We start from the raw sequence: 12,797 nt of genomic DNA on the forward strand, positions 1-12,797 counted from the left end.
GGGCTCGATATTATTTAAACCTCTTAAAGAATGTCCAAATAATGAGCAGAATCTAAGTGAATGAAGTCTCCAAATAGACCTATGTTTATGGTACTGAGTGTGTAAATATGTATTTTGTATGTTATATTTGCTACTGGTTGTACTTCTAAGCTTCTGGTACTGGTTTTCCATACAAAACCAGTTCTAGAACCAGAAGGCCTATGTCAAACATTTTTTTATTAGCCTACCTTAATGTTCCCTTGCTGGACAAAGGCTTCCCCCCATTTCCTCCACTGGACACATTGGTATTTTCCCACCGTTTTGGGTAGAATGTGTCCTACTCGGCCCGCACCCATCTATTGTGTTCCATGGGTTCCACTCGGTAACCACATCAAAAATTGAAAATTGGAATTTTTTATCTATCCCTTTCTTTCCTTACATTTGAGCAATAGGAAGAGATAGAAAATGAAAGATATGTATTTTTTGGTTATAGAACAAAAATTCCCAGTACTAAAGATATCATATTCATGTATCACAATATCTGGGGCATATTGTAAACAGTGGTGTTAAGATGACTAACACGGGTGCTGGGTGCCCAGTTTCCAGTTTGAAATGAACACACTTACATGTTCTTAGCAGTGAATATGTTAAGATCTTTCAGGTGGCAGACATCACTTACAAAGTATTATTTGAAGTTTCTCCCACTTACATTAATTTCAAATAGATATTCTCACTGGACTTTTCTAGAGAAGGGATAATAAACAACTCAACAAATGTGTATTGTACGATTCAAGCAATAGATCTGAACAGTAAATTTGTTTTATTTAGAAACACTAATTAACTTCTACATGTTTTATCCAAACAAGAGATAACTCTTTCACTCTTTGTCTTATCACAAATTTATGTTTATGTGGTATATGTACCACATAATTGCCAATTACCATGTAATTCTAATACAATATCAGTCTTGTATTACAATACTAGGCTGGTATTGTATTAGAATTACAAAACTTCATTAAAATGAGTTTATGACAAAAATTTCTATAAACACGGGTGTTTTCTGTGTATATAAGTATGTATTTATCTATATATGTATATCGTCGCCTAGTACCCATAGTACAAGCTTTGCTTAGTTTGGGGTTAGGTCGATCTGTCTATGATTGTCCCCAAATATTTATTTATTTACATTTATTTATGCATTAGACTCAACAAAATGAATTGTGAGCCCAATCCTGAGGGGTATATTAGTATCCACCAAAGAGACCTGCCATTTTCTGGCTCCATCATCAGATTCGCTTTATGGTACCATATTATATACTGACAAAGTTTCGAATTTATATGGCTATTAGAAGTAGGTTAAAATCAACTTACAGGTTTCGTTGCATTCTGTTTGCTAGTTACAAGTTTATATAAGTGTGATAAAATAACAACATTTGCATGGTTTCAGCAAATCAAAAATAGTGGGACTGCTTATCTTATCTCAAACAGCATTATTAGAGCATTAGAACATTAACAAAACAATACAACACATACCTAACTAATTATCACGTGGCAAAACAGCTAAACAGTGTTTTCATCCAGACAACTTGATTTAAACTCCACTCAAATTCGGTATTTTATTGTGTTTAGATTATAGTTACAAGGTCCCATTTAAATTGATTCTTTTGGTGATAGGGACAATGCACATGGGTCATTCTAAGTTAAGAAGTAATCGCTTACATGATAAAAGTGGCACAACATAAATGTTAAAATTTGGATCTTATTATACAATATTTTCCCCTCTTCTATGTATATTTGCAAGGTGGCTAGTCTATTTTAATTTTTTTTATCATTTTAGAAGAGACCATGGGAGAGTCTGTACTTTTTCTATGTAATACAGAGAGAAAGGTCTCTCCCCTGATCTCTTCAAAAACAAAAATGAAATTGACCAGCCGTTTTATAAATTCAAGAAAATTAAAGTGTAATGATTTATTTACAAAAAATATTCATACATCCGCAGAATATTTTGGAAAATTATGCGCCAGAGGAGAGATGCAAGTGACTTTCATGTGATATCATGTATTTATTGTACATAATTAAAATAAAGTATTAATATAATAATTGCACAAATTATAATAAATATACAAATGAAATTAAGTGTTTAAATAAATAATTTTGATATAAAACTGACCAGGGGAAATACCACTTTTATGAAACAGCATTGTCAAGTAAAGATGGCTGACACTCGAAACCGAAATATGTTCGTTGCAGGGTTGGTTGTTTGTGTTGAATCAAATTGGTGATATTTGGATTAAATTCGCAATAATTAAAATCATAAACACAATATTTATACAGTTACATAATGCCCAGGGTCATATTTTTTTCTGAAAAGTTTAAGGATTTTATTAATAACATTACAATCAATATTTATTATAATAATTTCCATCTAAATAAACTTACTAATTTAAATATCGTAAATCCTGGAAAAGGACAGGCCGGAGCCGGAGGAAACATTTTGCATGTTTGAGGTGCAATTGTGATAAAACTGAGTTATATAATTAAAATAAACTCGAAGAAAATGCAATCATTTAAGGGAAATTACCATAGGTAATTTGTTTAAATTGTTTAAGAAAAGTATGTATATGTATCATGGACATCGTTAATATCTCTTAACTTAGAATGATCCAAGTATATGTAAGATTGCGTACTTAACATATAAATATTCATAAAAAAATAAAAAAAAATATTAAAATCAGTCAATATTTCGGTCAACATATATGTCTGTTTGATCCAATGGTTGACTGGTACAGAATGCCTTTTGGCATTAAGTCCGCCATTTGTACATTTTTCTTTGTGCAATACAGTTGAAATAAATAAAATAAATATTTAGAAGTTGCACAGCTTGGAGGATTTAACTATCGGAGTCGCCCTACTCGGAGAGCTTATCCCTCTGTCGAAAAAATGGTCTCTGACATTTATCTGACATGGCTCTTTGTACGTTACGTACAAATAGCTATACATTAGACGTGCCCCTCCCCCGTAAAAATTGGCAGTTTTGTACTAAAATTACAGACAAGAAGTCTCCAGGTGTTAAATCCTCCAAGTTGCAATACATCAACAAAAATTATATCGTATAACTAACAACTATAGTGGTGGGTAGAAAAAGCTTTATGTGGCTACTATCACAATGGAGAACAGTTTAATACTGAACCTACGTACATATAATAAAATTTTTAAATTAGGAGTAAGCCTGATTACAATTTTTAGGTTAGAGTTAAAAGTGACATTTTAAGGGTGCATCTTTTTCTTGGTCTTCCCCTCCCTCTCCTTCCATTTATTTTCCCTTCTATAATGTTTCTGATGAAGTGGTCGTGTCGTAGCAGGTGGCCGATCATTTTTCCTCTTCTATTTTTAACAATGCTCATTAAGCTTCTCTTTTCCTTCACTCTTTTTAGAACGGCTTCATTGGTTACTCTTTCTGTCCAACTTATTCCTTCTATCCTTCGCCAACTCCACATCTCAAATGCTTGTAAATATTGTTCATCTCTTTTATTTAGTGTCCATGTCTCACATGCATATAAAGCGATAGACCATATGTATGTCTTAATAAATCTCTTCCGTAAAAAGAAAAAGTTATGTGAGCCAAGTAAAGGAGCATGTAGGAGCCGTGTCGTACCAGGACACTAAAGGGCTGGCATCGGTTCAACCAAGGTAGAGACAACTTCATCAAGTTGCACCGACAAGAGCCCTGCTCTTAAATTAAAGGGTGATATGATTAGTTACCTTAGATTATATGAGAGAGTAGCTATGACATGTAGAAAGGCAAAGAAATCTAGCTACACATGTTTTAAGAAAGTTTATGTAAGCCAAGACACATCTATACTATAGAATGAGAGATGAATATTGTTATCTCATTCTAACAAATAGCTTACAAGTGTATCTTAGGCCTTAGCATATTTTTTGTAACATTGCATATTCTTCCATAATAAAGAAATTAATCAACAAATTAGTCATGTCACTGTCTACACTTGAGTGGTCACTCGTAAACATGCCTCTATCCCCTCGCGTGATCGCGTTGTAAAACAAAATACAAAGTATAACTATGCCGTGTTTCATTGTTATAAAATGGACCATTCATTTGTATGTTCTTGCTTATGGTATTTAGGTCCGTAGGACATAACATTACATCTATTATTTATATACCTAACCTACTTTGGAATGAGCTACGTTCAGGTTAAAATAGCTTGAAATTTTTGACGCTATAATGAAAATAATTCGAGGGGCACGCGACGTATAAAAGTATGAGAGAAAAAGTATTTTATTTATTTGGAGATCCAACAGCTATGATATTAAACATAAAACATTGTCTTGTAGTCGATACAGGAAGCCAATTATAGGAACTCACAGATTAGGTGGACTTAATACTAATTCTACTCTACTCTATTAGACCTCCAATTTAGTTTGATTTGCCAAACTGCCGATATTTATTTATTTATTTAAACTTTATTGCACAAAAGAAATATAATGTATAAAAGACGAGCTTAATGCCATGAGGCATTCTCTACCAGTCAACCAAAAAGCAGAAAAGATTGTAGACGGTGCGTTTAAACCTAAAAGAAAATGTTATTGAAAGAATTAGAGTCCTAATACACATAAATTAATTATAACCTACTTAAATACATAAAGACACATACATACACGTATATTGATTATATTCATGATATTGATGATAGAAAATGTATTTTTTTCCGAGATATTAATTGTATTTATTGCACGGGTGATGTGTTACATTTTTAACCAAACTGTCAAGCAAAGGTTTACGAAAAAAATCGTACTTAGATTACAGGTCTTCAAAGATTATATTTACTTGTAATATATATTATCCAGTGGGTCCAGTGGGACAGGACCCACTGGAGAGGTTTAGAGGAGGCCTTTGCCAGGAGGCAAACTGAGTTGCGCAATATAATCTAATAGCCTTAGAAAATTAATAAAAGAATAAAGTCATTATTTTTTTGTTTGTTCAGGCCGTCCTCCTGTACCAGTGCCTGCAGAGTTTGGACGTGCACTCCATCGAGGGCCTCACTGACTTCATCAATGAGCTCAAGAACTCCATTGATGCCGAACCAGCGAGAAAAGGAGTGAAGGCGCAGAAGGTAATGCTTGACCTAAATTTATGTCCAATTACCAACAACTGATATGTTATTTGTATTTAGATTGAAAGTAGAGTAGGCAAGCTATTTCTCGGTAGTTTTAACAGAGGCTCACTCTGTGGATTTGACAGTACTTATCAGTATTTTACCCTATTTCCTCAGAAACTTTTATACGATAGATACATGAGTCATATTGGCATTAAGAATTAAAATAAGTCGGTTACACTCACGTTCTAATTGTGAATCGAATTTAGTCGTTTAATTTTATTTTAATTCCAGTAGGACTCACCATTAGAGATGGGCCGAATAAAGAGTTTGCTGAATACGAATATTCGGTTCAGATCTTACCGTAACGAATATTCGGCCGAATTATTCGGTTCAGTAAGAGAAACGTAATAAAATCCTTGCAGAATAATCGGCCCTTGAACCGAGTATTTCGGCCTAATACGATCATAAGAAAACTTGCCGAATACCGAAATATTTATCGAATATTAGGCCCATCTCTACTCACAATAGTGTATTCTGGTAATCCCGCGTAATCGTATCGGAATACAAATACAAATAATTTTATTGAAAACAGTATAAGTACAGTGTTAGCACTTAAAGACTAAGGATTAAGGATAAGGAAAAGTTTACAAATGCCTGAACTAGGAGTTCCTGTGTTTCAGGCAGAATAGGACCACATTAATTAATTTGTAATTATTCACTTAATTATAATTATAAATAGTACACAATAAAAATCTGGTAGGGTGATAACCTTAACAAAATAACTTATTTAAGTATTCTATATCAAAGTACAGTAAGAAATCATTTTACGACTATTAGTAAGTTCTCTGTATCATCGTATGTAATTTTTTGAAGGGTGCGTCGTAGAATATTCTTACAACTAGCATAGCTAAGTGGGTATAAGTCTAATTTTGAATTTAACCTGTTGTACAAATAAGGGCCCAAAAAGACAAAAAATCTAGATGAAAATACGTGTTTTCTTTGTACGGTTTGTATACATACAGGGTGCTCGCGAGGAACCCATATAACTTTACCACCATGTTCTTGACCATCTTTAGAAAATAAAATGTCATATAAAGTAAACTGGATTCGGCTTAGTTTGCGAGTAATTAATATTTTTTATTTAAGAAAAAATCCAGTATAATGCACCTTTAGGATAGCGACGTTGCAAGACCGCATCACATTTATCTGTCTGACGTAAATTGCAGAAGCTCGTTCCTGTCACTATCATCGACATGTGTCATTGAAAATAAATACGTAGAATCTTAAAATTCTATCACTTAATCCAAAGTATGATCAATGATCATTGCTTTTGTTAAGTCCACGACTAAAACAATGGTATTAGTGAAGTATTGATAAACAAAATTACTTAACGCCCAAGAATTGATAAATTTAACCGTCTTAGTTTTATTTTGAAGTGACACGTATTTATTCATAAGAATGCATATTTCTTAATGATCGATTGATTTCTTATGATGGCAGAACAACGAAGCTAAGTTTTTGCTACTTCGGGTAAAAATTGGACACCTATTCAGTTTAAATCGTGAAAACTACACATGAAACTAAATAAACAGTTCGAAGTGTTTTTATTACCTATACCATTATTGTTTGATTGTATTAAAGAAATAAAGTAACACAAATTTTAATAAGATTATTTATTTATTACCCTACAAACAAAAAAGTATGATCACTGTCAGGAATTGCAATAGGTACCCTTCTCATTCTACCAGTCGTCTACGTGCACTTCGTAGAATCCGTGAATTCGTAACCACTCAACTAGATACTGCTTCAGTATTAGTACTCGCAGTATTTTCTATTACAGCATCCTTAATACGTTTTTCACTGAGCAGCACTAAAAAACCAATTTACTCTCCTTTCCACTGATTAAAAAGTCTGCCGTCTAAGTTAAACCGCACGATTTGTCCAATTATTAGGAAAATTATTATTCGTCGCACTGTTTAAATAAATGTTATAAACGTGAGACATCATATTGATATTAGAATCAATACCAACAATGTCACCCATCGTTCATGTGACTGATGTCATTATTTAAAGTACTTATAAAACACACTCGAAGGAAATTTCCAAGTGGCCAGTATGTATCATAATCCATGAAGATTGATAAAATATTACTAAAATTATTTACGTATCGACAATAATAGACTGGTAATAATTTTAATGCGTACTTAAAACATTTATTTTCACAGTGCGATATTTTTAACTTTTGGATCCATGCAATAGGTACTTAGTTCTAGTGATATGTATCTACTGACAACACTGCCAGATATTGACTTACAGATTGAAAATATGTTTACACTTTTGAACCTAAATACAAAGAAATAAGGTGAAAAATTGTAAACATATTTTTGACGTCGACTGTACAACTACGATTTAAATCGCCGGTGGTTGATCATAATATTCATAATTATCATAATCCTGCGGGCGGAAATACTAGTGTGTGGCAAGCCTTAAATAAGTAAATCATACATAGGTAAAGAGATCCGATTGCACATTATGTACATTCTGGTTTGAAATAATTTGTTTGACAAGAAATGTCTATGTGACTTACTTGCCGTTCTAGTGAAAAGAGATAGAGACAATAACAAACGTTGCCAGCTCGTCCTAAGGCATTGTGTTACTGGTGAACCAAAAATAATTTATTTAATTTGTATGAAAAGTTAAAAAAGTTAAAAATCTAATTTCGACCTATGTTTATATAATGTTTTTTAAATATTACGACCTCAGCTATATGCTGGTAAAGTTATATGGGTTCCTCGCGAGCACCCTGTATAATATCTTTGCGCCTTTTGTTACTATATGCAGTGTTGAAAGGAATTTTGGTGTGCTGCTTAAGTGTTGTGCTTAATATAAATAGTTGACGAACAGTTAGTACTTCACATGCTTTATAAAGGAGTTCAGTGGGGTATAAGAATGGGCGGTAAGTAGCTACCTTTAGAACAGCTCTCTGGGCTCTTTCTAGGTTTATTAGTGTTGTTTTAGCTGTACCACCCCAGGAAGAAATACAGTAACTTAGTATCGATTGACACAGTGAAACATATACTTGCTTGATTAAAGTTTGGTCACCTATCGATCGAAGTTTTTTAAATACAAATATTAATTTTCGAACTCTATTGCACAATGCTTCAATGTGATTTTTAAAAGACAGAGTTTCGTCAATAATGACTCCCAAATACTTAATGTTGTCAGTAATAGCTATAGATGGGCATGTACAGGGCTTATTTGTTTCGTCCTCACAGTTATGTGCGTAAAGTGTGTGATTATTTGACATTGGATCTGATTTCCGCATGGAAAAGCTTATAAAGTTTGTTTTGTCAGAGTTCAGTGTTAGTAGATGAAGTTTTAGCCAGTTAGTTACAACATTGAATCCTCGTTGTGCGTACTCGTAAACCTCGTTTGTTGACTTTGCGGAAAAAAGTAGCGCAGTGTCATCTGCGTAGGAAACGATTTTGCCACTATCTATCGTCCATTTTGGGAATATCGGGTAATTCCCAAAATGGACTCTGATTTGATGCAAGTATGGGGTAATTTTAGAAATTACCTGACATTCGGAAGTGATTGATAACTATCCCAACATATCTTGTAGACTTTATACTGGCACTACTTTCTAACAAGAATAAATAAATAATAATAAATAAATATTATAGGACATTATTACACAAATTGACTAAGTCCCACAGTAAGCTCAATAAGGCTTGTGTTGAGGGTACTTAGACAACGATATATATAATATATAAATATTTATAAATACTTAAATACATAGAAAACACCCATGACTCGGGAACAAATATCCATGCTCATCACACGAATAAATGCCCTTACCAGGATTTGAACCCGGGACCATCGGCTTCATAGGCAGGGTCACTACCCACTAGGCCAGACCGGTCGTCCTTTTGAAATCATTTATTTCGGACACAAATACATCCATATTATGTTAGTGTTACCACTTACATGAGGTGTGTTAGTAGACAGTATAATTACAATTAAAATGCACATGTAAAGACATCCAGTAGGTAAGGATAGGGCTGTCCATCCTCTCAGCGATCACCTTCAGGAGAGTGTTGGTGCTGCCCCGCACGTGCTCGCCCAGGGACGCCACCCGCTTGCGCAGCACGGTTTGGAAACAGTTGGTTCTCTACGCGGCGTACATTCCTGACGCTCTGCAGCGCCAGGGTAGCCCCAACAACCCCCTGAAAGCGTTAATATACTAATATCCTCTTACTTTCCAGTGGAGCACAGTCACCATATGCCTCCCCCAGTCCACACTCCGGCTGGTGACCACCGGTGTAGTCCAAGAGCTCAAAGGCCAGAACCGGAGGATTCCTGCCCTGGCCATCGCTTCTGCTGTGGGGCAGCGGGCCAATGAGCTGATGCCATGCTCCAGGGATGAAGAATCAAGGGCACTGATGTACTCTGAGGCAGAGCGCAAGGAGACATTCAAGCGGTGGCCTCACATGGATTACAAGTGAGTTCATTTTATTTGTAGGTAGGCTAAGGACTCAAACCTAGAACCGGGTGATTTCTGCCCAGGCCATTGTTCAGCTGTGGGACAGTGAGCCAATGAGCTGATGCCATGGTCCAGGGATGAAAAATTGAGGGCATTTATGCAGTATAAGGCGGAGCGGAAGGAGACCTTTAAGTGGTGGCCTCATATGGATAACAAGTGAGTAACCTATACTGTAATGGTCTAAAAATATCTTCTGGTAGCTGTGTTTGCTCAAACGCTCATGAAGAAAATGCGGAAGGTCCTTATTCAAAGTATGAAATCCAAAAAAGGTGTATAAAACGTGATTATTAATAGCTTAAAGGAAAAACATATTTGTGACAATGGTAACAGAGGATATTACAAAGTACGAAATGTCTTTATTTTCTGTTGACAAATGCAAAATGAATTAGTGCAGTAGACAGTATAATGTTTTAAACTTTACAATTTATTTCTGTATTTTCTTCTGGGATCATAAGTTGTATACATTTTATAACTATGTGTTGAGAAAGAAACCAAGGTTATGGACATATTAAGCCGGATAGACCATTTAAAATGGGGGTGGACAAGACACATGTTTAGATACAAATTAAACAAATGGAGCAAACAAGTTACCCTATGGTACCCAAGAAACGGAAGAAGAAAACAAAGACGTCCAAAAACGAGATGGATAGATTATATCCACTTAACCTTGGGACCTTACTGGTCTAGAGTTGCAGAGGACAGAGTTCAGTGGAGAATGTTGGAGGAGGCCTATGCCAAAAGGCACACCGAACTACGGGACATTCTTTAGTTTACAAAAAAAAAAAACTAATTAAACAACGTTGTACCCAAGGATCGGAAATAAATGGCTATATAAATAAATAAAAATGTGTTGAGAGTTAGATGCTTCTTTCTCCTCTGCCTTTGCCGAGGCCACAAACTGTAATGATAATTATGCCTTCTGCTAAACGAAATGATTAAGAGTATTTTGAAGGTAAACTAGTAATATAACACTTAAACTCTTGCGTTTTGTACACATATTTATAGTCATTAACGTGTCTAACGCGATTAAATTTTATTATTTTAGATTTTATATAAACATTTATACAAACTAACATCGGGTAGTTTACCAATATCTCCATTGACATTTTGCTGGGACGTCAGTCTTCCGCAACCACAGCTAGTGCAACCTGGCTGAAACGTAGGATATAAGATAAAATAATGAAATTTAATCACGTCAGACCCGTTTATGACATAAAATATTAAAGCATTTCAATCATGTTTAAACATGTCCTCATTCCCCCAGATGGGCGCTCCCCGCACGCATGGCCCAAGCCGGCTTCTACCATCAGCCTTCCCCCAGCGGGGACGACCGCGCAATGTGCTTCACGTGCATGGTGTGCCTCGTCTGCTGGGAGAAGTCCGACGAGCCCTGGGTCGAGCACGAGCGGCACTCCCCCAACTGTCCGTTCGTGCGCGGCGAGTACACACACAACGTGCCTATATCGGTCAGTATTGACAGTGTTATATGAATTAATTGATAAAAATGATAAAGTCCTATGCACTTTTACGGCTGATTGTATATGTATATCTGCAGTAGTCAGACGGTTAGATGCTGGAAAATTACTTGTGTTCTTTATTAGGTAACCAGGCTCAGTACAACGGAAAAAATATTTTTCACCACACCAACTGGTGAAAGCCCTCTTGATTGTTCAAAAACTAATGAGAAAGTTGCATTTTATCCACATGTGGGGCAAAGTTATCAGGTGCAAATTGTGTGTTGTTTCCTTATATTAGCTAGTAGTAGTACGGAGACTGCTTACCATCAGGCGGGCCGTATGCTTTTTTGCCACCGACGTAGTATAAAAAAAAAGAATTGACTTTTTAATGATGATTTTGAATGATAATTTTTTTATTACATTCATTTGGATTTGTTTTTTTTTTGGTATTTCATAGTTAGTAATTTACTCGCGTTGTAGTGGTGAAAAACTTTGTGTTTCACTCGGAGGCAAAGTTTGTTTAACCCACGAGGGTTAAACAAACAAGGCACGAGCCTTGAAACCCTCGCAACGCTCAAGAGTCCACTTCTTGAACCACGAGCGTAGCGAGTTTTTGTAGTCTTTCGCTTGCTCGGGTATCAATATTAGCACGAGCGGTTACACAACTACTTTGTCCCCTCGTAAAACAAATAACTATTTTTCTTTATGGGAAATTCCTTTATTCAGATCCGAAAAACGAGTCAAAGACAAAACAAGTTTAGTTAAGAGGGAAGTATACCACGTGATAGTCCATAAAAAAAGAGAAACGTTTTTCCACTTCTAAATATTTTCCATTCTCCATTATTTGATATGTTATTGACACAATAAAAAAATAGGTTTATTGCTTTTCCTATTTTTCAAAATTGCAAAACAACATTTTTTTTTTCAAAAAAAGCTAAACTTATAAACCTAGAATATTATGCTGAAGCGATCAACATCAAAATCAAAGTGATTTGTTAAAATTTAGTTAATGGAAAACGTATTCTCCCGAAATGGAATTTCATAGAAAAATTACCGTTATTTCGTTAAATTCGAAAAGCTATTCTTCCCTCTTAAGGATTAAAAACTATTGTTTCCCCATTGATCAGGATTGAGGATAACAGGTTACCTAAGTTATGTTATTATAACTGTAGGTAGGTAACTAAACAGGGCCTCGTGAATAATAGTCCAACCTAGGCACAAGGAAAACTTTGATTTGTTATTGTCTCTTGTGTTTTTCATATAACTGGGATTAAAATTTTCATTTAAATTTAAGAGTCCTCTGTTTTACAATAAACTGAACTAAATTAATTGATTTCCAGGTAACGAATGCCACAGCGTGCGCGGTGCCCAGTCCAAATGTGACCATAGTCTCCAAAGGCAACACGGGGGAACTTATCGCCACCGGTTCTGCGGAAGGCAAAGTCAACATCTGGAAGTTCGACTGCGGGCTCAAGCTGGTCAAGTTCATACACCTGTCCCCGTACGACTCCATCTTTAGTGGGATACTGTCTACGGATTGCAATAAGGTGTGGTCGGCCAGCTTGGAGAAGGATTCTTGTAAGTAAAACAATTATACAAGTTTAATAACTGATCTGTGTTTGACTTCTTCTCTTAGAACTAAGGAACAGTCATACTAACATATAGTAGAAGGTTTAGGCTGCGTTTTCACGAGAGATGTTT

General features: G+C 35.3%; 1 protein-coding gene across 1 annotated transcript in view; it reads left to right on the forward strand.

Moving 5' to 3' along the window:
- LOC133528507 (baculoviral IAP repeat-containing protein 6) overlaps window positions 1-12,797 on the forward strand; it is an 81,460-nt gene that overhangs the window by 1,202 nt on the left and 67,461 nt on the right. The window contains exons 3-6 of the mRNA XM_061865895.1: window positions 4,983-5,111; window positions 9,362-9,597; window positions 10,904-11,105; window positions 12,437-12,674. Of these exons, the coding sequence (XP_061721879.1) occupies window positions 4,983-5,111; window positions 9,362-9,597; window positions 10,904-11,105; window positions 12,437-12,674 (805 nt within the window). The remainder of the gene's footprint in view (window positions 1-4,982; window positions 5,112-9,361; window positions 9,598-10,903; window positions 11,106-12,436; window positions 12,675-12,797) is intronic.

Source organism: Cydia pomonella, chromosome 19, assembly GCF_033807575.1.
Source record: "Cydia pomonella isolate Wapato2018A chromosome 19, ilCydPomo1, whole genome shotgun sequence".
In the NCBI taxonomy this organism is placed as follows: domain Eukaryota; kingdom Metazoa; phylum Arthropoda; class Insecta; order Lepidoptera; family Tortricidae; genus Cydia; species Cydia pomonella.